The sequence below is a fragment of the Anoplopoma fimbria genome, chromosome 17, assembly GCF_027596085.1.
Source record: "Anoplopoma fimbria isolate UVic2021 breed Golden Eagle Sablefish chromosome 17, Afim_UVic_2022, whole genome shotgun sequence".
Lineage (NCBI taxonomy): Eukaryota > Metazoa > Chordata > Actinopteri > Perciformes > Anoplopomatidae > Anoplopoma > Anoplopoma fimbria.
Genome location: NC_072465.1, coordinates 18,621,626 through 18,649,408, shown reverse-complemented (window position 1 = coordinate 18,649,408; position 27,783 = coordinate 18,621,626). Strand labels below are relative to the sequence as shown.

Below are 27,783 nucleotides of genomic sequence, written 5' to 3'. Positions count from 1 at the left end.
CGGACTCTATTTGCACCCATTCTCTTTGTGAAGCAAAGACGCCCCCACCCCACCCCTTCCTAACAAAAGAAATAGTATAAAAGCACCAGTTCAGGTCCTGCAACTGTGAGCACGACCATCAGAACTTTAACAGGTCAAAGAGGGCACAGATTTTGGTTGCTCCACCTCTCTAGCAGGATGGAGCTAAATACACATTTGACCCCCTGTGATGACGAGGGGCGTTTAGGAAGAGACGGGTCAAAGGCCGGCTGTGCAGCCATCAACTAACGGATACTCCAGCCTCGGGGTCCTTGTCCGAGATCTCGTCCTGGATCTCGTCTGTGTTCCCTGAGTCGCTGCTGGCCACAGAGCTGACAGAGGGAGAGTTCCTGCCGCCTTTAATCATCCGCCGACAGGTCTCCATCTGCACGTCGAGGCCTCTTTTCATGCTGCACATCTCCATGTACTCGTGCAGATGTCGGTTCATGTCACTCTTTGCTGTGGCCAATTCCATCTAGGAGAAAGGAAATGGATTAAACGGAGTGAGGATGTAAGAGAGGGGCCGACTGAAGCTAGGCCTAGAGTAGCTTTATTAATATTTTAAATGCACTCCCCCCTGAAACACCCATATATCTCAAAATAATATAATATAAAATAATATAACAGGGCGGAATTGGTTGAAAATGTTTAAGAGAATTAGATCAAAATATGGAGTATTTCCTGGACTCCCAAATCCATACAACATACTAATTCCATACAGTATGTACAACATATTAAACATTATAATATACATTTTTAGCAGTTTGTATACAAAAACATCAACATACTTTACCAATTGAAACTAACAGGAAATTACGCAATATGTCGGTTGTCAATCAAACTTAAATGTTGGATATCAATGCCAATTAAACTTCCCAAATAGCCATAAAATGTTTTTCCAAATGTTTTCCAGTATATCTTTAGAGCTGTTTCACCAGCACCTACAGTTTTTTTTTTTGTCCAGCTGCGAATAGTTCCTCCATTACCTTTGTGCATTGCATTGTAGGAGAAAATGGTCCAATCAATCACGGCTAATGTTTTTATGGTTTACGTTTTTGGTTTTCTTTAATCTTTGCTTTGTGCTTTCAAGTCTACATCGTCTACCTCGATCTCGCCGATGCTCTCCTGGTACTGCTGCTCTCTGGTCTTAAATAGTGACTCTGTTTCATCAATGAGGCTGCCAAGACTTCCATCCTGGGAGTCCTGAGAAAGCACAGACAGAAGTCTCATTCATCATGCATGAGTAAATGTCTGACACAGCACCCAGAGCATTGATCTACACGCCGCCTTGCATGAGTTTAAAAATCCATATACTCTGCATAAGAACCATAAATGCAGACGGGACTCACCGGATCAGGGGCTTCACCGTTCCCATCGGATGGGCAGGCGGATGGGCAGGCGGCTGTGCCGGGCGTTGCGTTGGAGGTGCACGGTAAGTTGTAGTTTGTGAAGTCTTCCCACAGCAACAGAGTCTCCTCATTCTCCTCCCACGTGAGACTGTCGCAATCGTCGTCAATTTCAAACGTCTCGCGCCTGGCAACAAAGGAGTTATCTGAGCAATGTCTGTGTAGGGACAAGGACAGGGAATGGAAAGAACAGGAGAGATGGAGGGGGGGGAGGAGAGGAGAGGAAGAACAAGTATAACATACACCAGATACAGAAAAAGGACACAAGCAAAAGAGGAAGATGCACTTATGAGGAAGACTAACAGACGGAAGGAAGAGTTTATGGAAAAAAGAGCAGTCACTGAAAACTATTTCATGTGCGAGTGATTAGTCAATAGGCTATTCCAAAATAACTGTGAGTAAAAACCAATAGAGAGCATCCAAAAATATAACTACTGTGACTTTAACAAAGCAAGTTAATGAAAGCAGTATTTATATCTGCTTAGTTTTGCTGAATGGGCGTACTGTATGTCAGTTGCAACACTTCATGTAAACACTAGAGGGAGATGAAGGAATGCACGGTGCGATTCCATCAAAACAACATCTGTACTGGTCTATAACTGCAGATAATATTTAGGCCCATTCGAAGCCGAGAAGACCTGATTCTGATATGTGTGTGTGTGCATTGTTGCTGCATGTATGCATGTCTGGGAGCCCGCTTACAGCTGGTTGAGCATGCGTTTCATTTCGTCCGTGATGTTGAGCGAACCGGGGACGTCCTCCTCTGAAGGGCTGGGCTCGGCATCCATCTCTGAACTCTCCTCATCAGACACGACTTTACGCTCTTTTCTCCTGCAGCAGGCCATGGCACCCTGGGAAACACGCACACAAAATAATATAAAACTGTCGCTTGAGGTTACAGGAGAAACCTTTATGATCCAAACGTGTTTAATTGTTTAGTTGCACATAGTTTATCAAATAAATATGAGTTTTCTTCTAGCAATTCTTCTTCCTGCCCGCCTCATAAATAAGCCTACAGATGAGATCATTTTGTCTCCTTCCTAAATACTGTAAACATGAAAAGTACCGTTGAAAGTATGGACATACTGCATAACTACATGTAACATAAGAGCAGCCTCCAGCTTGAGTCACAGTGGATGTATACTTGGGCTTTAGCCAACACTGTCGGCGCAATATGATAACCTTGTATGCAGGGAGAGTTACCACTTCAGCATTTCACGTTTCTGTGTGTGCGTGCATATGTAAGAGTTACTACTGTATTCAGTATGCTGTATGTTTATATGTTTGTGTGTGTGTTTGTGAACATGCAGGCATGCATTCCTGCACCTTTTTAGAAGGGTCATTGAGTACATGATCAGCTGGTGAAACAGTCACCATTCACATTTAGCCACTGGCAGCTCTGATTTCATGTAGAGAGTGCTGACTGTTTCTTTCACAGAAGAACTCATATTTTTTCTGCGATTACTGTCAAACAATGAAACAGCAGATGGGTACCCACCTTCTCCGGGAGCGACCGGGCCGGACTGACGTTGAACATCTTTGACATGTCCTCTGAGTTGCGTTGCTGGGCCACATCGCACAGTTTGGCCGTGATGTCGATCCGCCGGCAGATGTCCATGTCTACCCGCCTGGCTTTCTCCTGGATCTTGGTGTCCAGGTCAGACATTTGCTGCACGGGTAAGGATAGTTTGTAAGGTCCAAACTCCTCACGCTGTGAGACATACAGTGTGTGAAGTCGACTCACTGTGGCAGGCAAAGTATGTCATCATCTGATCATTATGTTCATATCTGACGTAATATGACCGCTGTGTTCAGTTGATAGCAGTCTACTCAAGTTCTACTAAGTTTTACTTCAGTTAGTTAAGTCGTCACCAGGAATTAACAAAGTCAGTGTTGGTAGAATCATCTCCATACCGTGTGGTCCTTTTCACTTTTAATAATGACCTCCATTAAATGGTGTCATATATGTAGTATTTAAACATATATCGTTCTCATCATATTTACATAATGGTTTTTGGCAGCTCTTTTAAGATTTATTTGACTGTTTCTGATGCAATTTTATTCAATAATACAAGTTTGCTTTTTTTATTCATAACTTTATTATGGCCTATTTGTTATGTTCTGATCTTGTAAGATATATTGTGTAATCTGTAATTCACTGTCCCTGTTGCCTATCTTGGCCAGGACACTCCTGACAATATTGTTAATGTTAAACAAAATAAAAAACAGTCTATGAAGAGTATTAAAAAAATGTAAAGTTTGCATCAACATTTAGTCAATTCAATAATTATGCAATGATATTCTGTTTGGATAAGATTTGGTAGGTCAGATATGGATCACACAAATAGGCTAAATGTATTGTGGTTGTTCCTGCTACAGTGAAAGTTTTGACAATAGGAGCAATGAGAAGAGGGTCACAACATCTAGAGCACATAACACAGAATGTCAAACCACTAAGTCTAACCTAAGAGAGCCACTATTCTACGTCACTTACCCGTCTCTGGATTCACACATCAGGGATCAAGTTAAGCACAGAAAATAATGTGAAAAATTTGAGAATGTACAGATGCCGAAAGATAAGAAAAGCATGATAAACAACAAAGCTTTCCAAAAAAACAAAAACAACATCTGGCTTTATTTATCCCTGAGCAAGCACTAGCTGTGACTTGGCCAACTGCAGTATATTATAACTGTATTATAACTGTATCACTCTTGAGCAGACCTGCCAGAGAACAATACACAGCTTTACAGAACAGGAAGTGCTCTTGATCTACAGCTGCTATTTGAGCTTCTCTCAATGAAAAGCTTGTCTTCCAAATAAGGAAGGAAGGGTGTGTTAATAGTTTTATTATCTAAACCTGTATGAATAGCCTTTATCAGAATGGCGCCTAGTAATGTGTAGGAAAACAATTGTACTTCCTTCAAACACTGCTGTTGGAACACTTAACATGATTGCTTTGAGTATGAGAGTTAAAAAAAACATACGGTGCGAATGCTTTGTCAGACATGTCACCCTCGTTGCTGAACAAATACTTACATCAGTCATCAGACTCTTGAAGACCACAAGTTCGGCCTTCAGTCTGTCCACCTTCTCGCTCAGCTCATCCTGGACCTCGGTCGACTCCTGCGCACTCTGAAAGGACGCCACAGTGAAGGAATCAAAATGTAGCAAAACGCATAACAAGTTAACATAGATACTATCCTGAACCTCAGTAAACTTGTAAAATAAAGTTCAATAAATCTTTAGATAAAATTTTTATAACAGGCATTTGGGTAGATGAAAGACTTGCAATCAGATAAAGCCCTTTTGAACAAATAAAGCCTTTATACTGTTATACATTTTCATATTGGTTACTGTTTAGCTTTTTATGATCAGTACCCAGAGGTCACAGTTCTTTTCCTTTTCATATATACATAACTGAGATAATGCAAATTGGAACCTTTGAAAGCATTTAGTGATGCTGAAGGTGTTTGGTATGTAAGGGAAGGTAACCATGTAGGATCCTTCCATGTCTGTTAACTGTTTTTGGTGAATAAGGGACAAGAGAATACTCCTGAATAGTTCAACATTTTGGGAGAAAATCGTATTCTCTTACTATAGTTAGCGTTAGATGTGATAACCGATACCACATTCATGCTCTCTGTAGATAACAAAATCTGTCTACCAGCACCTCTAAAGCTCACATATTGACACATTATATCTTGTTTGTTTATTTCGTACAATTTGTTTTATAAATGTGGAAAATAATCATGTTGGGGTTTACAGGCAGTTGTGCGCCATATTATTTCTTAAGCAGGCGCAGTGATTCTCCGGGGGTCTTGTAATCAATGTGAGGTTGCCAGGCAACCACAAAGAGATTCCCGGAAGTTACTGGCAAGAAATAGTACAGGGCATGGATATCGTTTCTATTTGACAGACGCAAGCTAGCTGCCCCCCCCCCTTCAGTCTTTATGCTAAACAAGCATAAAGACTGAATATGAAGCCGCTAGATGCAGCTTCATATTAACTCAACTATACTCCCAACTGTTATATCACATTATGGTCCAGCTTTACTGATCTCATAGATATTAACATAAACCTACTTATCAAGTCGTCTGACCCTTGTCACTTTTAAGAAAACTAGCTTTTCTTTAAGCTGCTGGCAAAATAAAACTCCTGTATTCACTCCTATTTAACTAGTAAACACGTGCTGAGCAGTTTAAAGATCTTTTACAAAGATTTAAAGGATGACTAACTCTATAGAATGTATTCTGTCATTAGAGGAGTGACACTTTTTTATCAGCACATGGTTAACAGTCCTTTGGCTCTGAGCCCTCAACAATAAATGGCTGTTTGCACTGAATTTACTATCTCTGAACAGATTTCCAGCTTCCCACATACACAGCTGCATCAGCCTGTGTGCTCTAAAAGGTTAAAGCCCCCATGGGATGGCCCTCCACCTCTCCATCTGGGGTTTTGCTGACCCAGAATCCAAGACAAATATGCATGCAGCTACGGATCGATTTTTTACAAAAACAGACGGAAAGATACCGACCAGATGAGGTACTCACACCAGCTCGGCTGGTGCATGTTTTGTGATACAGCCTCAAGGTGTGACATTTTATATTGATTTTGCCTCTACATCTATTTCCTCTGCCTGCTCTGAACTGAAACATAATGGTAGACTGCTGGTGATATTTGATTTTTATATCCATATCCAGGCCAACAGACTCCTCCTGATGGGTTTGTAATATGGTTTTTCTAATCTGACACACATCCTCCTGCTGCTTCTAGTCAAGATCCGCTGAGTACACACAGAATACAACACCAAGGATAACAGAGCTATATATTTATGTATATGCTTGTGCTGTAGTTTTGAAAATGTATGCATGCATAGGCTTTATCCTCTGATTGTATTTGTGCTCCTTGTCTGCATGGGGTAAATGGCATTTGGCGAGACTTCAAACAGCTGTGCATGTGAGTGGATTATATTCTATTCTTTATGTTTCCCAACCTCCTGCATGGATTCCACCGTTGACTCCAGCTGCTCTCGCTTGGACAGCTCCTCCTCCCATCTGAAACACAGAGCACAGAGGTGGGTCAGTTACTGCTGGGCCTGGTCCCCTGAGGGCCACCAGACAAGTTAATGGCACTTTTGTGGGGATAATACTCCCATCTCTGATTACAAAATGCCCTTGACAGTGTGGGTTCACACCCACTTTCCCCCGTATTTCCCATCTTTTGTCTACTTCCTCCTTTGTGCAGTCATCTTTACAATCCCACTGCCTCAATAAAAACTATAGAGAGAACGGAGTTCCATCCTTCTCCAAACACAACATTGCTCATGATAATAGTTTTTGAATCTTTGAGTGACTGTATAGGTCAACACACCCAAAAGGGTGGAGTATCTCTGCTGCAGCTTGAATACCTTCACGCCAACTGCTTCTTTCCTCATGAATTCTCACGAGTGAGTTATAAGATGACAATTCAAAGTAAATGATGAAATTAATCTTGAGTCATGCCATTGACACAGATAAAACCTTCACAGATAGTGTGTACATGCTACGGACCCTTGTGCAAAGCCATTCGAAGTAATTGCAATATTTTCTGAAGATAAAGTAGATTGAGTTATGCTGCACAAAATAGTTTCCAGTAGGGCAGATAAGTCACATTAAAACAAGCAGCTCATATTATTGGTTTAGTCACTTCGCAAGCAATAAGATGACCCAAGAGTCTACAGCCAAACTTGCCACTGTGTGAGGCTGCACAGCAGTGCTTTGAGCTAAAAGCTAATGTCACAATGACAATGCTAAAATGCTATGGAGGTTTAATGTTTACTATGTTCACCATCTTGGTTTAATATTTTAGCATGCATGCTTAACATGAAGGTCAAGGAATCACAAAAGTGAATGTGTGACATTTGGTTCACACATTCATGATGGGGACATGAATGTGTGAACCAAATGTCATGGCAATCAATCCAATAGTAGTTGAGATATTTCAGTCTGGATAAAAGTGGTGAACCAACCGTTTGGCATACAACAGCCCATCCCCACAGCCATACTGTTAGCAGGCCTAAAAATAAAGTGCCAGACCACCACCCCCCCCATATGCTGCAGGCTATTGTTAGCAACACAGTTCTCTTCCCCTTCTCTCCTGACAGTTCATATCACTCATTTGCTCCGTGGCAGCTATTTAAAAACTAAATTAAGCACCTGTTTATTTGCCTGGCAGTATTTACCACACGCAAGGCACAGAACGCTCTGCATCAGTCGGTTCAGCGTGCTCCTCCTAATAGACACACACTCATCCTGTTCACTTGGATATGAGACAGAAGGCATGCTGAGTCACGGACGCTTCCCAAAAGAGAGTTTGAGAATGGATAAGGAACTCATTCAGTAATATGAAAGAAGTAACCGCACAATGTCAGAAAACCATGTTGTGAGCCACTGTGGGCCACATGGACGATGACAGTGGAGGATAGAATGAGAGGGCTTTTCTGTGTGTGTGTTTTGTGTGTGTGTGTGTGTGTGTGTGTGTGTGTGTGTGTGTGTGTGTGTGTGTGTGTGTGTGTGTGTGTGTGTGGAAGGCTTTGTACTACACTTTAAGTAGCGCATGCCCGACAATATATGTTTACTGATGAAAACTACTGCATTCCACTGCAGTCTTTACCGTGGAGGATCACAAACACACAGCCAGGAGTCACTTAAGTATCACAACATGCTTCACTAGATGTTCACTTTCTCAACAAAACACAGCCCTGTTTCCATTCAGGACCCACTGAATGTATACTGTCTAATTAGGGGAAAGTATTCCTTGGCAGGGCGTGCCAGCTCGCACTGTGATTGGAGCCTTGTTCTAAAAATGCTGGCGGGGCTGCTTCACTGTGTCCACAACATGCCGCAGGATTCTGGCTGAGGTTGTGGGGGTTCACAACTGCATCACATCCTCTGCAGACTCGAATACATTTGTCACAGCATCTGCATCACTTGTGTTGTCACTTCCTGCCGAAACCGACATGTCCTTTTCATTCAATACCACAGGGTGAAAACTGGACAACATGATTAAATCGACCTAGTGATGGAGGGAAAGCCTCCCTGTGTCAACAACGTGTCAAGGCCGTTTATGTCATCTATCAAAGCTAATGGTCTCATTGACAGAACGAAGCAGCAAGTGCTTCCACATTATTTGGAGCAGCTACAATTCAACAGGCCATAAAAGTCTAATGGAAAAATTCCATACTGTTTTCAAGCATCCAGATAAAAATGGCTTATCCAAACAAAGATGACACGACCGCATGGCAAAAGTATTCTATTTGGCCCATCTGCCATAACTGTGGTTCTTGTTTTTCTGTACCTTTGCCGTGACTCAGTCAAACGAACACACCCGGAGTCTCCTTACAAGGACAAAGACAGCAGGAGGGTTAGAGCCTGTGTCAACTCAGAGACTTCTGTTTACCACCAGACACATCCTCTGTAATTTTGCTAACAGTGCGGTGTTAAAGATGTGGTAGCCAACTGAAATTGCTGCAATACTTTTAATGGTTTCCTTTCCATTTTTGGGAGACAAATATAAACTAAAATAGATAGTAAGCAAAGCCAAAATTGAATTATTTTTCAAGAGCCACATAAAGATACTATCTAATTTAATTAGAATATAAAGAAGCATTCTAGTAATGTTTCCTCCAATCCAATCTAATAATGAACATAAGGTAATTGTTTTTTTTAAACGATGCATGATTAACTACAGTAGCATTTAAAGTCACAATCTGGAGGATATTCATTTCGTTCACTTTGGTGGCGGAGATAAGTGGGATGCAGATTCTCGCCTCTCAGAGATACAAACGTATGTGTGTGATTTTTCCTGGTTGTACTACAAATGTTAGGGTTTTCATCAGTGGGCATTTGCTAAGTAGAATTGTTTAAATTAAATTAACGAGGAAGTAAAATACCGGAAAGATTCCCAATCCAACTCCAGATTTTGTAAATCATAAAAAATGGTGATTTGAGAGAATACTGTGGTGCATCAGTGCTGGAGAAAAATGAGGTGTCTCATTTTCTCATATGATGTTTTCTGTTGAACAATAGCATTCCTGCAGCTCCTGCCAACTTACACTCCCTGCCTTGTGTGGTATGTCTGGGAGTTTGCACGCGAGCTTCCTCAATGTTTTCTCATCACTGAGCCGGAGGACACAGCATGAACCGACCAAATCTGTTACACTAATGATCCTGTGTTTGATACTTTTCTAATGACAGCGTGTGATGATATTTTATGGATGCCAATAAAATATTGAATCAAGAAGGCTGATTTATCTCTACCAGATGTGAAATGAAGAACAAATATATCTTGGAGGTGACTATCAAATGATGAATTATTATTTTAACGATCAAACGTTTATCTGAATCTAAAGATCTGTTGTGCAACAGGCGGTAAATACCAAAGGAGCATGGAATATGCAGTAAATACCAAAAGGAGCACAGGGAAAACTTTGAGGTGTGGTTGCGTGTCATTCCACAAAGCCTCTGTTGCTCATTGCAAATAAAAGTTTAAGTCAGACAACACCCTGCTTAAACTATGTGATGTAACGGAGAGTGAAACTCACTCAGTGGAAATTCTCTGTAAGCAGACATTAAATTACAAGCTCAAAAACTGATCCTATGTATTAGAGTAGATTAGACCTTAAACATGTACGTTTAGAGACCTTATTATACCACTTCTTATTAAATATGGTCACATTTAGATTTTGGAGTTTATTATTGTACAAATATTGTAAAAGGTTTAAAAGTAATGTCTTTTGAATTTATAAATTAATCTGAGTTGTATAAGTCCAAGTATATAAGGGTATACGGGAATGTTTGGCAAGTATTAATGGGTTGATGGAGGTAACTAGCTAATTATCATATACAGTCTATGTTAGCAATACAATATAATAATAATTAAGCCTTTATTAGTCCCACAATGGGGAAATTATACAATATTCCTATAATCATATAATTAAAACAAAACAATACCTACCTACACCTCATGTGTTTAATAATAATAATAATAATAATAATAATAATGATTATGATGATGACGATGGTGATAATAATAATTATAATAATAATAATAATAATGCTTTAACAATACAGCCTTCATTTGTTCTTTTTAAGTTAAGACTAATCGTAATGTGCCTTTCCTGAAGCAAGTTCTTTAAAATAGAGCACTATTCGAATACTATAGAGCACAAGTCGAAACACTATGAAGAGATTTGAATAGGGCCATTACAATTAATTCTCATGAGGGCATGCAATAGTGAAACAGGAAGTGTTATATGATAACAGATTAAAAGATCAATACATCTGGCTACATGCATTACAAACACCCGTTCGGCTCAGCTGCTCGTATAAAATGATGCCTCTGACAGCTTTGACAAATCACGTTTGAGAGTCCAGAGGCATGTGATTCCTCCCATGGATCCCTATAGGTGCCTATATAATGTCTTCACCGAGACACCAGCATCCCCCAACAATATATTTGCAATTATATAGCAGACATGCCAGGGCCATGATTTACTTCAGGACAGATTCTTCCTATAATCTCGGGCGGATAGGAGGAGCGTGATGGGAAGAAGCATTTGTGGCACAGAGATGTGAAATAGTAAGCAACTCCTGAGAGGGAGAACAGGGGGCAGTATGACTATAGTAGGTCATCGATTGAGCGACCATGATGCTCTGTAACCTAAAGCCTCCCCAGACTACACAGAGACATATGTGTGGCATGCTAATGATGCAGCAATGTGAAATGGATCGGGCCGGCAGGGAAAGCAGCTCAGGAGCCCAACATCAGGCTGCTGGAGGGTCTCTGCTGATGAGACAACGCACCAATGTCAAAGCTCACGTCATTGCTCTTCTCCACCTACCTCCCTGACCTCAATCCATACCCACAACACAACCACACACATGCATACATTTGTACTCAATCACCCCATTTTCTCAAGCCAACTTGTGTCCATGGAAACCATACCATCGGAAGTGAATGCAGATTAGTTCCTGGCTCGCTAAATCATGTAAACTGTGCGCAGAGATGTCGGGCAGGATCATAGCTCACTGACGGATGATTCCTGTGCTTTATGTCCTACTGGCATGGCCAGACTTAAATATAGCCCCTCTAACCCAGACGGGACACAGACACCACCAGGCCGAGCAGGAGGAATGTCGGTGTTGCTAAGTGACCACAGACATTTTCCCAAGCCACCATTACCGCTGGCCCTTTGGGAGCAAGTTAATTGTGCTAGTAGCTAATATAGGGGACAGTATTTGTCATTGTTCGATTGATTCCTCTAAATCTTGTTAGAGGAGGGATTTCTATTACTTGTAATGTCATGGATTACAAAAGCATTTTTTATATATTTACTATTTTACCACTGAAAGAAGTAGCCTAGGAATGGATAAGTTATGTTATAGGCGAGAATAGTCTTTGTTTCCAAACTGCTACTTAATTTATAATGGTTACATTGAATCGTGTGTATGTTACAGGTCTGACATCAGCACAAACAATACAGGGGCAGCAACAGCAAGGCTCCCTTGAGCAAGGCACTGGACCCCTAAACTGCTCCCCAGTTGCACTATAGAAGCTGTCCATTTTCCTAAAACTAGGATGGGTTGAATGCAGAGGCTACATTTCGTTGTGTGCTTTCTTGTGTACATGTGTGCAATAAAAGATGATTAAAATTACATTTCGACATGCTAGCAGCTCTGTGAAGCTGCAGACCTGCTGTGCTTTGAGCTAAATGCTAATGTCAGCATGCTAACATGTCCACGTTGACAATGCTAGCCTGTTGATGTTTGGAAGGTATGCTGTTTATCACCTTAGTTTAGCATGTTAGCATGCTCACATTTGGTAATTAGCACTAAACACAAAGAGCAGCTGGATTTCATTAGTCCAGCAATTGTTTTTTACTTGTCATAAAACAAAGAATTATACAAAGAATTAACACACATTCCGACCTGATAAAACCTCAGGGGATCAAAGTTCCATCCTACACCAAATTTTATGGCAATCAATGAAATAGTTGTTGACATATTGCAGTTAAAAACAAAAAGTCAACCCAATAGAGGGAAAGTTAGGGGATCAACAAAGTGTTACTTTTAAAAATACAGTATATTAAAGTGAACGGAAAAACTCATTAAAAATAATTGGCTGTTAAAACTGAAATTCGCAGTTACTACATGCTGGAGTGGGGGGTGAAATGAAAGGGAGTATAATAAATGACACCATTCCTCTTCCTAAGAACCTACTGTCTTATGTCTTTCCCAATAAACCAGGCTGGTTGAAGATTTTCTTCAGACCTACTGACCTATGAAATATAAGAAATAGATAACTGGTTATTCCCTCCCATCTCTCTTTATCTAAAGGCTTTGAAAGTTGTTAGAGACATCTCTCACTTTATGAGATAGTTCCTTCGGGGAGGAAACACAGCTTTGATTCAAATCTGGGAAGAACATTCCTTGAGGTCATTCAACTTGTGAATATCAAACAGCTGGCACATATAAATTCATAAATATTTTCTAATATGATTTTGCACTTTAAGGATTTCACTTATTTTGGGGTATGATGAGTTGAATTTGTGCAGTTTATCTTGTGTGCACAACGCCCTCAGCAAGAGATTTCCTTTTTGCTTTGACAGCAATAAAATCAACTCATCAATGCAGTAAGTCTGTTCATATTAGAGCGTCTGTTGTATAAAAACAAGGTTATCTATGGTAATGAACATGTTCAACAAAACTGCACTGAAGCTGCATGTGTGTTTCCACTGATTGGATCAAATTTGTTAAAAGGGAAAAGCAATGTAACAACTGCTAGATATGCTCTTAGATATGTTATGTGAAATGCAATACAATGAATGCGCTCTAAATTAGATATATCGCATATGTGCATTGAAGGCTACGTATCCAGTATATAGTACACGTGTATAACTGCGTGTGTGTTCGTGTATTTTTACTATTTGCATCATATAATATTTTTTTCTCTTTTTTTTGTAGCTTTCTGTTTGTAATGTAAGAAGATGTTGACTGTTATGCAAATGGAAATGGGAAGTCACAGTAATACATTAACTTGCATAAACTGGTAATTAGTACTACACAGTACAAAATGTTCTTATGTTATCTTGCAATTATTTTAATGAATATGTTTAATGTTTTAAAGCCCACTAAGTGCAGCATTTCATTACTTTTGGACAAGCTGGTACATTTTCCAGGCTCACTTATCAAATACTGGGATGTAATGCATGTTTGGAACAGATTGGATGAAATAGCATTAACACTGAGGATGAGAGGTTGTATGCCCCGGGAAATGTAATCTGCAATTTTTGATGAATGTTCTCCGTCTTACATCAGACGTCTGTCTCTCAATTAAAGTTCTTGCAACAGTAGTGTGTTTCTGCGCACTTCTATATGCTTCATTTGTGTCAGGGTATCTTCATGCATCATTAACCGACTAAATCACCATATCGTATGTAATCTACTGTAAATCCTTTGCTACATGGAACAACATTTCAACACTGCAGGAGCTCTGAGAAGCAAGTTCAGACTAGCTGCAACACAACAAGACAATAATAAAAAAAAGAAAAAACAGCCCAGAGACAAATCATGTTCCTGACGTGCTTTGGAACAAGGTGAGACTATAACAAACTTTTTTTACACTGATTAAAGTCATCCATCTGAATAGAGGGTTTGGTACGCCATCAGTGGATACTCCCATAATACTGATGGACCAACAGATAATTGGGAGTCAATGTTGAAGCATGTCTAATCCTCCGTCGCAGCCCCACAACATTGCTACACTGACTTTATTCCAACAATATGGGTGTGAGCTCGACCTGTTTTCCCTGTGCACTTGCATTATCTAATTGCTTAACTCCCAAAGCCTGTCCTTGCCCTCTTTTCTCTGGCCTGAGGGATGTTGATGTTAGGTTAACTGTAAATCCTTCAGATGGGAGACAAATGCACAGGTGTTGTTCACATGTAATTACCACCAGTTTAAGATTAATAGATATATAGTTCAACCTGAAAAAACCCCAAGGATAATTGCTTTCAAAGACACTTGTGTAAGTGTTTATAATGGCAATGATTAATGATAAATCTTTGTAGGGACATGCAAAGATGTTGCCTGTCTGTGAAACCAAGCCAACCATAATGGGTTATTAAGGTTGACAGTTAAATGTCTTTGCTGGTAGAACAAGCCAAAAGAGCATCTGTCAAAAAAGGGTTTCTTACTAACTAAGAATGACTGGAAAGTGAGATTTTATAAAAAATGTTGAGTCATTAAATATATTATTGATAATATTGTTTGTTTTTTTTGCAAGGAAAAACTGTATTTACACGTAGGAACAGGAATTCATTCAATGTTTATTAATTTCATCTGCAGCGGTGGCGGGTCGGGTGGTGACAAATCGTTTTGACAGGGAATCAGTTTTCCCTGCAGTCTTCACTGCAAACCGACCCCACCCCACATCCTACTAAAGCACACTACTGTGCTGTTGAGTAGTTATGTTTCTCCCACTGATTTCAATCCTTGCAGTCCACGTTTTAGTGCCATCATTAAAGGTCTGAACCCCTGCCGGTTGACTCAACATCATTACAAGTATCAGACATTTAACTGTACATAAACTCTAAAGACATAACAGTTTACTAAAGAGCCTTCTTGACAAACCTATAATACAAGGGGCTTTGAGTTGGTTGTTCTGGTTGATAAATAATGACATGGATTTGTGAGATTCCTTGTAAGTGCAAAGAAAAAAGAGCGCAAACAACGGTCGGCAAGCCCGGGCAACGTCAGGGTGGAGCAGCACTGGGAGTGACATTGAAGAAGAAAAGAAGATGAAAATGTTCACTTCTGGCACAAATCCTCACCAATCAGGGTGTGTCAGTGAGACATAATGGAGCTATGATAAATCACCACTAGACAAATGTCTTTTGTACCTCTGGGTACACACACCTGTAGGATGAGCCCCAGCAGGGACTATCAAACTGCAACCGCTCTATTCAGAGGAAATCTGGTTTCTTCACCACATTCTGTTTTCATACAGCGAACTGAAACTACGGGCCTAGGGGTTAAAAACAGTGTCATAACATCCCCTGCATGTTTAGAGTGAATTGTTATTTATGTTTTTGGTCAACAGACGGTATATTGTGCCTTTATCCCAGGTGCTTTACAATGTGGCTCTCATTCACCCATTCATACACAGACACTGAGCAGTGAGCTAACACACTGACCTTCAGGGTTCAGGGAACCAACCCTGGGATTAGCGGATTGGACCCACTTTTCCTCCTGAACCACAGCCAATTCCAGACATTTAATCATCTAGGCGATTAATTGTTTTGAGTCATCGAGTTCTCATGTTCCTGCTACTCAAATGTGCACATTTGCTGTATATTCTCGATGAATACAATGACATGACATTACTGGATCAGTAACTGGGTACTATAGGGAGAGAAGAGGTAATGATAAGTGTCTCGGCTTCCAATTTATTATGAAAAACATAATAAATAAGCCAACCTGGCGAGCGCCTAAAATTTGATTTTGAGACCCTTACTGTAAAGTATTTCTTAAATTTTCTTCTGCTTAAATGAAGAGGAAAAATCAAAGCTTTGAAGGACGTGAAGATGGAAAAAAGGCTTTTGGAAAGTTCAGTAAAAAAAGGCCCTAAACCGATACAGACAATGCAGTACTTATGATACAAATTTAAAAAGATGCAATCTGTAAATGTTTACCTCTATCAATTATATATGTGCATTATTTTTGGACATATAGATGAAATATATGCATTCTGTATGCTGTTAGTGATGTAAACAAACCTGTCAGTATAAGAAAACATTTAAAACCTGTTCGTCTGAGTTTAAAAATATCCGTTCATACATTTTGTAGTGTTGGCGCGGCAACTTTGTTTACATATACATTCAAAGATTGTGTCTTTAATATGAAAACATTTTTTGCTTCTGTAAGAGGCATAATGAAAACGCTGCCACAGGAGGTTAAAGCACTTTCACTACATTAAGATTTCCAAGGAGCTCTGACACATCTGCTCTACCTTGAGGTCGAGGATACAAGAACACAGAGGAAGATTTAAGACCATGTCAAGACACTCACACACAATCTGTCTATCTGGCACATGTACGACATTATATATTGCTTATTGATTTGTGTGTTTTTTTAAGGTGCCTGGCAAAACAACATTTCCTCTGGAATAAGCTTTTGAAATACAACAGTTATTAAGTCATGATGCTGTGTCAGCACATCCAAGCCTTAAGGAAAGGTGCAAAAAGCTATTCAAACTGAGCAGGTCTGAACTGAGTGGTTAAATTATATGGTGTAAAAAAGGATTACGTCTGACGATTATGGATTTAGCGGTGAGATTTACTTGATCTATGAAACTGGATGACCTCGGTCTCAGGACATAACTGCAGCAAGGCGTAGCAGCACTTTTCCAAAAGCATCCACCAACCAAAACTAAAGTACAGCACGCTCTTCCCTACGCCGTCAGTGCTTACGAAAGACAGGTGCATTCCTGCACTTTTAAATATGGCAACGAGCCACTGCTCTCAGCTGTATCGATACCCATGAATAATCAACTACAGCTGCACAGCACAGCAGCTCCAGACACAAATACATATAAAGAACAAAGGCACAACGGAGCATAGGCGGACACACACTTCCATCATGGTATAACACAGATTATCTGTTCTTTCTGAAAAATGTAAATCCTTAAAAACATGTCAAAAATGTTAAGATTTCGAATGAAAATAACCCACAATCATTTATTAAAGCAGCAAGACACTAGTATTTGAGCAAACGTTACTCAAAAAGAGGTAATAAGGGCCTTTGTTGGGGACTATTTTCAGCTGTGGATTAATACACATTTGGTGCTCTAGTCCTCAACCTTTTTGACTTGCTTTTATTGTTGTTTTATTGCCAAACAAAACCTACACATTAATTTACTATTTCACAAGAAAAAAGACACAGATTTGAGGAAAGCTATAAATAATGTGCATTGTGTGTTGCAGAAATGTGATTTGATTTCTCTGCTCCTAACTCATTAATCATCTCAGGACCCCTGGGATTTATCTTGCTACCCCTTGACCCTTTCTGACCCCCATATTGGTTACTACAGCTCTTTACAGCAGCAGGACAGTGAGTGTGGGATTCATTCAAAATAAACTACAGTTCCTATGTTCATCGTAATGAAGAAACACTGTGGTTCCTTGATGTTCTATGACAACAGTAGAGGTCTATGGCACAGAGGAATACGACATATCCTTAAATGTTTCCACTTGCAACAATCCAGATCTGGAATGATGATGATGTCTACAAAATGAATACTTTGTCTACAAACTAAGATGACCTACAATACAACGGACTGCAAAGGCATGTTGTGAGCTTCAGCAAAGCGCACCACACAAACAGGAAGAGGGAGTATAAGAGTAAAAATATAGTCTTTAATTTGGAGCTCTATGGGTTTAGTAAACTCTCTCTCTTTCTCTCTCTCTCTCTCCCTCTCTGTATCTCAGCAGCAGGGAGTCTCCCACTTCGAGAGGCCCGGTTCAGTCAGGCGGCTGCGTGCCAAGATATGGTGCAGGGCTGGCTAAAGGTTGGAGCCTCTGTACTAGGTGACGGCTTAGAGAAAATCCCTCTCCTGAATAGACGGCCTGGATTATTCCGAGGGCAGGTCAGCACCAGACAGACAGGGACAGGCCGAAGAGCTCATCAGCGCAGCACGTTCGCTCTTTGTGGTGGAAATATGATATATTGAAACCCCAATGCAGCCTTCAGCTTTGTAATCAAAGTCTACCTCGCCCTGTAATTAGTCACTTCATTAGTACGAACCACCCTGAGTCCTACGTTCAAAAAGAGATGCTTAGCTTTGCCTTTTACTTCTCTTAAGCACACAAAGAAAGATTAAAGCCTCAGAAAACCTCATCAGATGATCCTCATTGCATTGATCCACACACAGCTAAATTCAGCTGCACGTGAATTATTCATGCAGGAAGAACATGCCCTGGAGGCCCGGAGTCTTTTTTCTATACGTCCTGTATCGCCCACATTGTGATCTCGCAGGACAGTTGTTTGGCCTCCATTCACTGATGGAATAAACAACCAATTAGGAGAGGCCACAGCACCGATCTCTGGTTCAAGTCTCAACCGGGGCAGAGCTTGTAGCTGATGTGCCCTTTAGCACTACAGCATGACTAAACCACTGCATTGCACCTTAAAAATTATTATAATTACGTGAATCACCCTGCTCTCTCCATCTCTTTCTTTTTGTCTGTGCATTCATCATCTCCATAGCGGCCTCCCACAGCACCTCTATTCCTCAGAAAGGCATGTAAATTAGTCAATATATCAATGGTATACTGTGCTCTGTGTTCTTTGGAATAGGCAAATAATTATCGAAATATCTTTATTCATACGGCTCTTTAAAAAATGCATTAGCATATTAGCACAAGTACAGTAAAACTTTAGTCTGTGCAGTCATCTGCATAATAGATAAAGCTGCAATATCTCTGCACCAACAATTTAACATGTAAATACTAAACAAATGTGCACTTTGCCTTCTTGGCGACAGAAAGGTAGCTGTCACAGTTTCTATCTTAGTTAACATATTTGTTGTTGACTGTCAAATATGTTCTTCCGTGTCCGCTCCTGTTTTAACGGCATTTTAAGTGGCAATTACTGGTAGAGACTCAGTAACCCCCAAGTGATACATTTCACAGTGACGCAAAACAGAGGTATAAAAACAGTGTGGATGAGGCCACTGGCATCAACCTTACCCATTTTCCTTTGCTCAGTTGTTTGTCACTGTGAGAGGTTTGTGACCCCTCAGTCCAGACACTGCTGCACTGAGTGGAAACTCATATAAGCTGGCTGTCTGATTTATGCGATCCTTGCTTGGACGTGTTTGTGGAAGTGCCGTGTGTTTGCGTGTGAGAGACAGACAGAGGGACTGTAGGTGTGTGTGTGGGTGTGTGTGAGATCAAGCACACATTTGCATTTGATGATGAAAAATCCGATAAATGGTCCAAAGAGCTTTTTCAGATATACAAATACATCCAGTAGATGTGAAAGAACAAGACTGTTTATCAAAGGATGTTGTATAATGGAGAGCATCTGATATGAAAATATTATTAGGGTCAATAAAGGTTTAGGAGAGATTAACTTTCCTGCTCAGAAAAACTGCTGTTACCTGTAAATAGTTGAGGAAAGATATGAATGGAAATCAACAGCATGCTCAAACCTTTGAACTATTTTGTTAAGGTATAGTTCAATGTGAAAATGCATATTTGTCAATATGACAAATATAGCACTTTTTCCAATTTTAAGAAAAATCCAGAAGTTACAAAAAAATAAAAAAACAAGCCACTCTCAACTCAAATAGGATTTTGTAACTTGTGTCTGAGGATAAAATTTAATAAAAGTTGATACACAGAATAGTTATTTAGTAATTTCTTAAATTACCCTAGTATGTGGCTATTAGGTTAGTTTATATTCAAGGTTTACGACACTGTATTTTTTTTCCCCTTTAATGCTATTTAAGGGAAAATAAAACTTCTTCAAATTCATACGCAATGTCGTTAGTTCCATCTTAAGAGCACCTTTGCCATCCTGGCTTCTGTAAATTCACATTTATAGTCCATATTGTACCTCTTTATTGTCCTGTTTCTGTAGTTTTTTAGCCTTTTAAAGCAGTCATGTGGATAGGTACAGAAAACAACGAATGACAAGTCACACCATTTTTCAGAAAGAGGCGTACTGTAAAATAACTGCACGTAAACAACCGATTACAGTGTGGTATGAAAAAAAGTGATCAAATCAGATATGGACCAGCTGGCCATCCGTCTCCTTGTGTGTGTCCACACTCGTAAAGTTTTAATAAATCAGCGGGGCGGTGTGGGAGCACAGGGGGGGCTCCGTTGGGATCAAGGACGCCTTACAAAGCAGTCTGTATGACATAGAGAGGAGCGGAGGGGTGGAGGGGCTGTAGATGGGTGGAGTGAAGGGCGAAGGAATGGCCGAACACAAAGAGCACAGAACAGAAAAGGCCTGGCAGGAAGGGGCTCGGGGATTGAATGCAGAAACGTGACTGTAGTAAAGAGGATTTAGACTGGGAGACCGAGAGAAAACAACTGGGAGGTGAGCTCAGCACTGATGTAATTACTGAGCTCATAGCAGAGAAGGAACGTGAGAGGAAGTGAAAGAGATTGATTGCCATGATTACTGGGCGATAAAAAGAGGCTAAAATGTGTCTTGTTCCTCACTTTTCAGGACGTAAAGTGAATATAAAGAACATGTTTGAAACTTTAGTCATTAAAGATAAATGTAAACACACGTATCATCCAAAATACCTTTGCGAATGAATAAAACGTATAGAAAACAAGTCTTCCAACAACTCAACAGCCACTATATGGAGGCATAATATAGGTTTCATGAGTTAATGTGCAAAGTGCTGTAGCTTTTGTATTTTGCTAGCTAAAACCCAAATTAAAAAGCAACTGAGACGGCTATTTCAATGACTTTTAACTTTAAACAGCTCCCATTTTTGCCGAAGGAGATCCAAAATTTTTGCCTTCAGCTGCAGCAGCCTTTTAATTGGCTGACGTCCCAGACGCTGCCGTCCATCTTAAGCAGGAATGCACAAAAAAGGATATGCTAGCATTACAGAGAATGACTGGACAGGATATCCAGTTCAGAGGAGTGGGAGAGCACACACATTCTGTGTCACTGAGTCAGTGCATTCACAGAGAAGTCGGCCTTCGTCATCGCCGACCTCACCGGGCAGACAGGGGCCTGTTAAAATGCCTCTCTGCTTGAATCATGGCAGCAAACAGAGGCAGGCCGCTGCTTGGCATGTCTCCCCGCCAGTAGCCGGCCAAGCAAGCCAGCAGTGACGTGGGTCAGCCGGGGACGCTGCAGTGAGTCCTCAAGGAAACACAATTAATCTGTCTAGAGAATAACAATTGGTGGAGACTGGGCCATGTAAAGGAATTTCCTCAGAAGACTGTGAGAAACAGGATCTCTTCAATTGACAATAAACATATTTGTGAACTGCTGAGCTAAGCTCTGACCTCCTTCATGTGAAATACTACCTCAAGTGTAACTCCATCACTGTGATGTCTGTCATCTCCCCACTATATGGTGAGATAAGTGTCTGGTGACATTGGAGAACCACACCCACATGGGAAGCAAAAAGTCACACTGAGAAGTAAGAAGTCCCATCGTGATTGGTAGATGAAAGCAGATTAAATCTCTCAACCAACTCAGATATCTTTCTGAGAGTCGATCCATTCTGCAGCGTGATTAACCTATAATTGGTTGATAAAATGTCATGATCTGTGAAAAATGCCCATCACGGCTTCCCTAACCCATGGAGATGTCTTCACATGTCCCGTTCTGTCCAACCCACAGTCCATTATCCAAAGATACTCAAACAGAGAAAAGCAGTGAATCACCACATTTGAGAACATTGATTATCAGAAACTTTGCTGATTAATCTGTCCGTTGACTTTTCTTTTCAGCTCTAATGTGAATAATTGAAATGCAAAAAAACCAGCCAATCTTTAAGAGCACTATTGATTTAATGTCTTGATGTAGCATCACATTAGAGCGACGTCTCGGCTTATATATAAACTGTTACATTTGCAATGAGTCAACCCTTGCACTTCTGGCAATTGAGTGACTGCAGTGTGGACTATGATGTAGTATTGACGAGAAATGACTTGAATATTACTGTTGAAAAACTCCCGAAGGCTTAAAGTGAGTCAGTGAGTTACTTTCATTCTTATTTTTTTCTAAAGCTACTAGGTGGGCCACCTAGTAGGGCCCAGATATGAATATGGGGCCCACAGCAACCTTCTGTCAGGACCTTTAATTCCTCACTACTCCCCTGCATTTGATCATATATATTCAAGTAAATTAGGATGTATCCAGGCATAAAGAATGACTTGCCAGTTTATGGAGGAAGTTTCAACACATGCACACTAGTTTAACATCAGCCTGTACTCACTTTCTCCTGTACTCGTCCCTCTCCCGCTTGACTTTGGCCAACACGTTATACAGAGCCCTCAGTTCTGGGGTGATGGTGTCTATTTGGACCCCAACTCCGTCCGGGTGCGTCCACGTCACCCCGGGCCCGCGCAGGGTCTCGAAGCGCTCCCCTTGCCTCCGGACGTGGGTGAAACTCCAGATGGTCCCCGGAAATCTTGAATCCGGACCGTCCGTCTGCACGGCAACTTCACGGGAGTAAAGGTGTCGGTACTGCGTTTTCAGCAGGGCTTGCTGCAGCTGGCTCTGCAGCAGTTTGTTTCTTCTCTCCAGTTCGTGGACTTTGGCAAGGAAGCAGCGAAACCGCAGATTGAGGGTTTTCAGCACATGGATGTTGGAGCCCAGGTCGTTACGCAGGGCGCTGGTCACCGCGCCGGACCCGGTCGCGGCGCTGCAGACCGGCCCGGGCGGAGAGTCGGAGAAAAACAGAGAGTTCATGTTGGCAGACAACAACACCCAGTAATCCAATTATGGCTCTGTCTGGGGTTTTTGGTTTTTGGTTTTTTTTTAATGCAACAACAATAAAATATGTTGTTTTTTATCTGTGCATATTGCTTCACAAGCCCTTTCTCCTCACAATGCAGATGCTGAGAGTGACTGAGAGGCTGGAGACGGTGGGACCATCACTGTCCCTGCTGGATGTTGTTTACCCCGAAGGTACTGACATGGACCACTGCAGCGAGTAAATAACAAACCCAGAAAGTCCTTTAAGAGGCACCGAGGGCATTATCCTCTGAAATGGGTTTGACGCAGACCGCAATAACCACTAGCAGCGCTCCCCGTCGCCCTCATCTCTGGGTTCGCCTTTGCTTTGTCAGTCTCTGCTGATGCTCAGCGGGTTCATATAGGTCCACCTTCTTTTCTTTGTCATTCCCACCGATCAAAGTATGGCTCTATCCAGTCTCTCCATGTGGTGCGGTGGAGCTCAGAGCCCGGCCTCTCCGTGGTGCGCTCGGATCATATTGCAAAGTGCTAAACTCGGCACTATCGCAAACGTCGGCCCCTCCCACCTCCCTCCTCCCTCCAACCTTTTTTTTTTCTCTTACAGCGACGAGAGGATCACATCCTGGCTGAAGGCGTATAAACATAAAGACAAATGAATAGGATAAAGTTTAGAGGATTCAATTCATTTAGATGGACATGTATTATTCAATAGTTTAGGTTTTTAATGTATAATTTTACACAGTTTACAGCTGAATCATTTCTCAAAATACAAAAGCATCACTGACAAATACAAAGTGTATGTATGGACTCACTGTGTGATAGGGATAGCCTATGTTTACTGTATTCTAAACTCTATTTTATATACCTAAAAATTGTAAGGTATAATAGATTCATATGTGTGTAGGGGCTACTATTGGTCCACTCCTGTGTGTTGTTTTTATTACAATGAGAAAATGGAATTGACTTGTAATGAACAATGCAGTTTTTCAGATTTTATTTTTATATATTTCATATCATAAGCTATATTTCATATACTTAAATATAAATAAGTGCATGTCATATACTGTGTAGGGTACATACATTTCACTTTTCTCAGAAATATAAGGAAGCTGCAGTATTGGTAGAATTTTTTTCACATACAGTTATTTTTATCTCAATTTTAATCTTAATGATGCTCCTAATGACATCCCACAGACAGAGCCCATGATACACCTGTCATCACTTTACATGGATCTTAAATAAATTAGTATTTTTCGAATGCTCAGGTCAACCCCAAGCAGTTTATCCCATTCATAATAAACATTACTTCAGATGGATGATATTCACCCTGTCCTGTCACACTTAGATGTAAACTAGTCTTAATAACTGTTATGCTGTTCATTCTGTACACATGACATCTATTGCATTCTGTCCATCCTGGGAGAAGGATCCCTCCTCTGTCGTTCTCCCATAGGTTTCTTCCTTTTTTCTCCCTGTTAAATGGGTTTTTTAGGGGAGTTTTTCCTGTGCCGATGTGAGGGAAGGACAGAGGATGTCGCATGTGCACAGATTGTAAAGCCCTCTGAGGCAAATTTGTAATTTGTGATTCTGGGCTATACAAAATAAACTGAATTGAATAGTCTATAGAGGCCAATTCTGTGAAAAATGCTCCTTGGAAATTTTAACTTCACTTAAAATATAGGTTAATTGCCATATCATAACACGGCAATTAACTATATTTAGCTGTTTATTTATGGCCATTTTGGCGTTACATTTACGCATTGCACACATGTATATGTGTACATAAGATGACACATTTTGAATGATTTTGCCCCATTTATTAAGAATATAAGTTTGAAAATAAAGAAATAAATAATAAAAAATAAGGCTACCATTAACCAATAACTTGTAATTTTGGGGGGGGCAGTAGTTTATTTTTGCATACCAGCAACACCAATGAGTTATACGTGATTTTATTTTATTTTTATTCAGGCACCACATGGTCGGCTCCACCAAGTCGAAACATTTGGGGTCCTTTCACTTCACGTGTGCGTCTGCTGCTCCGGCATCGTGAGAAGTAACCATGCCGAAGTCAAAGAGAGACAAGAAAAGTAAGTAAATAGTCGTTAAAACTACAATATGTACAAACACACTAAGCTGTTAACATTTACAACTGGTTATTTGTGTGTAACATCTATGAGCGACAATTAAAAAGTATTTAAGTTAGTTAAGAAGCTGATATTAGCTTCTCCCTCTGGGGGAAACAGCGACATGGAGTACTGCTACAGGGAGCTGATATTCATCAAACTCGTTGCTAATTGACTGCTTTTCACCTGATCTTTCCCTCAGTTTCGTTAACAAAAACCGCCAAGAAAGGACTGGAGTCAAAACAGAAATTAATCGAGGAGGTGAGTGTCCTGTCACAGCTGTGCTAAGCTAACTAGCCTTAGCTGAAGCTGCTGACATGTTGACTCTGAATTCTCCATTTCTTTGTGTTTTTTTTTTTTTTTAGTTACGGAAATGTGTGGACACGTACAGAAGCTTGTTCATATTCTCTGTGGCCAATATGAGGAATAACAAACTGAAAGATATAAGGACAGCGTGGAAACACAGCAGGTAACATGTCTGCTATATTATTCTTTTTAAATTTATTTTCATATGAATTTAAAAAAATGTGTCTTAGTAAAGATACTTGACTCTCATCTTCCACAGATTCTTCTTTGGCAAAAATAAAGTCATGGTGGTTGCCTTGGGTAAAGGAGAAACAGACGAATACAAAGATAATTTGCACAAGGTATGTGAGATCTTAATTGTGGTGATAAGCCAGAGAAATGTAATATTCCATTGTAAAGACTTAAATTTGTATTGCCTTTTGATAATGTGCAGGTCAGCAAGTATCTGCGAGGGAGGTGGGAGTACTATTCACTAATAAAACAAAGGATGAAGTACAAGAGTAAGTCAGGCTTCACTTAATGCACTACACTTTCAGTTATCCTCCAAAGTTGTTAAATAGTTAACTTAATGTTGTTCTCTATCATCAGGTATTTTGATCATTTCAAAGAGATGGATTATGCACGGGCAGGCAACCGTGCACAGGTGGACACAACTCTGGATGAGGGACCACTTGAACAGTTTCCTCACTCCATGGAGCCCCAGTTGAGGCAATTAGGACTTCCTACTGCTCTCAAGAAAGGTAAAATGTCAGGTTATGACTGGCATTATTCTTTGTTCTTTCTTCTTTTGTCAACATAGCCAACTTAAAGCCCAAAGCCTTTAATGTAAAATCAATCTTTCAATGTTTTCTGACTTCCCCACTCCGTCTGCGGCACTCAGCCCCAATCCCAATGTTTCTTACCAAATACCCACCTTTTTGAAAATAAGGTCACAAAAATACAGGCCGCTTTCCAAGATAGCATACTTTTTACTTTTACTACATAATGCAGCTGCCCTTACAAAGGACGTACTGTTGCATGCAGTGTGCATATAATTGGGGCACACTACTTTGTCATAACTTTGCACCTTCAACTTTGACCCTCTTGCTCATATATCCGTCGCAATTTGTAGTGCAAAGTATGTTTAACAGATTAAACCTTATTTGCGCCCATGATACTAATACCCTACAATCTTGTGTTAAGTATTACAGTTACACTGAATATTAGGATGTTCTACAAAATTATGGTATTTGGTATATGGTATTTGTGGTCAAAATTAAGAGCCAATCAGCTCTTTAAAAGGCGAAAAACAGGTGTTTCACATCATGCCCTGGTTCCTGCAGTCATTTGAGTTAAACTCGGGCTGTCTTGATCTTCAGTTAGAGATTGATAACACATTTGGAGCTCTAATAAGTATTTAAGGTAGCTGTACAGTGTATGCGAGATTTACTTGAAACAAACTACAGTGCTCATATTCATCGTAATGAGGAAACATGTTAGCCAAGTGTGTCTCAATGATATGTTTTTAATAGTTTTGGACAACAATGGAAATCTATAGCACGGATGAATTTCCTTCATCAGGCGTTGGCTAGTACCAGCCCTGTCCTTTAAACATGTTTGACTGCAACATGTGACACCCCTTTCTTCTCTGAACAATGCCCAATGTCACTCTAACAGGAATCATTTTCCCAATATCAGTTAGTTGGATACATGATAATCACATTTTGTATCATGTGTTCTTAAAGGAGTGGTGACACTGCTGAAGGAACATGCAGTCTGTAAGGAGGGAGACGTGCTCACTCCTGAGCAGGCTCGTATTCTGGTGAGTTCAACTACATAATATTTTGACCGTGACACACAGAACTGTGTTGCATTTGTCTGACTGATCTGTTCAAATGTTCTCCGTAGAAACTCTTTAACGTCGAGATGGCAGAATTCAAGGTGCAGATCAAGTGTATGTGGAACTCAGAAACAGGCGCGTTTGAGAAGATTTCCGGTGAGGAAGAGCCGATGCAGGAAAACGAAGAGGAAGATGACGAAGATGCAGAATAATACAGCTGCAAGGCAAGCTGCAAGTTTTACGAGCCTGCAGAGGTGCATTAACGTGGAAACCATTGTGAAACTACGTGGAGTGCCAGCGCTGCCTGGAGTCTGTCATCTTTCTCTCCTTTGTCCTATTTTACACCCCAAAACATGAACTTCTGTAAATCACCTTGAATATAGCTTTGGACTGAGTAGTTGTTCAGTAAACTGGTGACTGGAGTCATAAGATCACTTACATGTAATCATGTAATGAGAAAATTGGTTTTATTTGTAATGTAACAGTTATTAAGGCAGACTCCAGAAAAGGTTATTTTCCCCTGAAAAAAATATATTGTACGTTTTCATTTTTACATGTGTACATTATCAATGAAGTGCTTTTGACATTAATATTTACTGGTCTCCAATT

At 40.4% G+C, this 27,783-nt stretch overlaps 2 protein-coding genes across 3 annotated transcripts; one reads left to right on the top strand and one right to left on the bottom strand.

The window, feature by feature from the left end:
- Window positions 1-152: 152 nt before the first annotated feature.
- On the bottom strand, window positions 153-23,315 carry iffo2b (intermediate filament family orphan 2b). Of its 2 annotated transcripts, none has more exons than XM_054616719.1 (8): window positions 22,442-23,315; window positions 6,419-6,479; window positions 4,462-4,557; window positions 2,923-3,093; window positions 2,127-2,275; window positions 1,368-1,581; window positions 1,123-1,221; window positions 153-493 (listed from the first exon to the last, which is right to left on the bottom strand). In XM_054616719.1, exons 1-8 carry the CDS (start codon window positions 22,915-22,917, stop codon window positions 260-262), a joined length of 1,500 nt encoding a protein of 499 aa, XP_054472694.1. In that variant the 5' UTR covers window positions 22,918-23,315; the 3' UTR covers window positions 153-259. The 2 variants fall into 2 exon arrangements, with proteins under 2 accessions (XP_054472694.1, XP_054472695.1); XM_054616720.1 differs by having other exon boundaries at window positions 1,368-1,551.
- Window positions 23,316-24,902: 1,587 nt separating this feature from the next.
- mrto4 (MRT4 homolog, ribosome maturation factor) lies at window positions 24,903-27,764 on the top strand. The gene is given in 9 exon segments (XM_054616722.1): window positions 24,903-25,013; window positions 25,252-25,310; window positions 25,415-25,518; window positions 25,615-25,696; window positions 25,789-25,807; window positions 25,810-25,855; window positions 25,944-26,095; window positions 27,080-27,156; window positions 27,243-27,764. Coding segments are annotated over 9 exon segments (711 nt in total). The 5' UTR covers window positions 24,903-24,985; the 3' UTR covers window positions 27,387-27,764.
- Window positions 27,765-27,783: the final 19 nt, after the last annotated feature.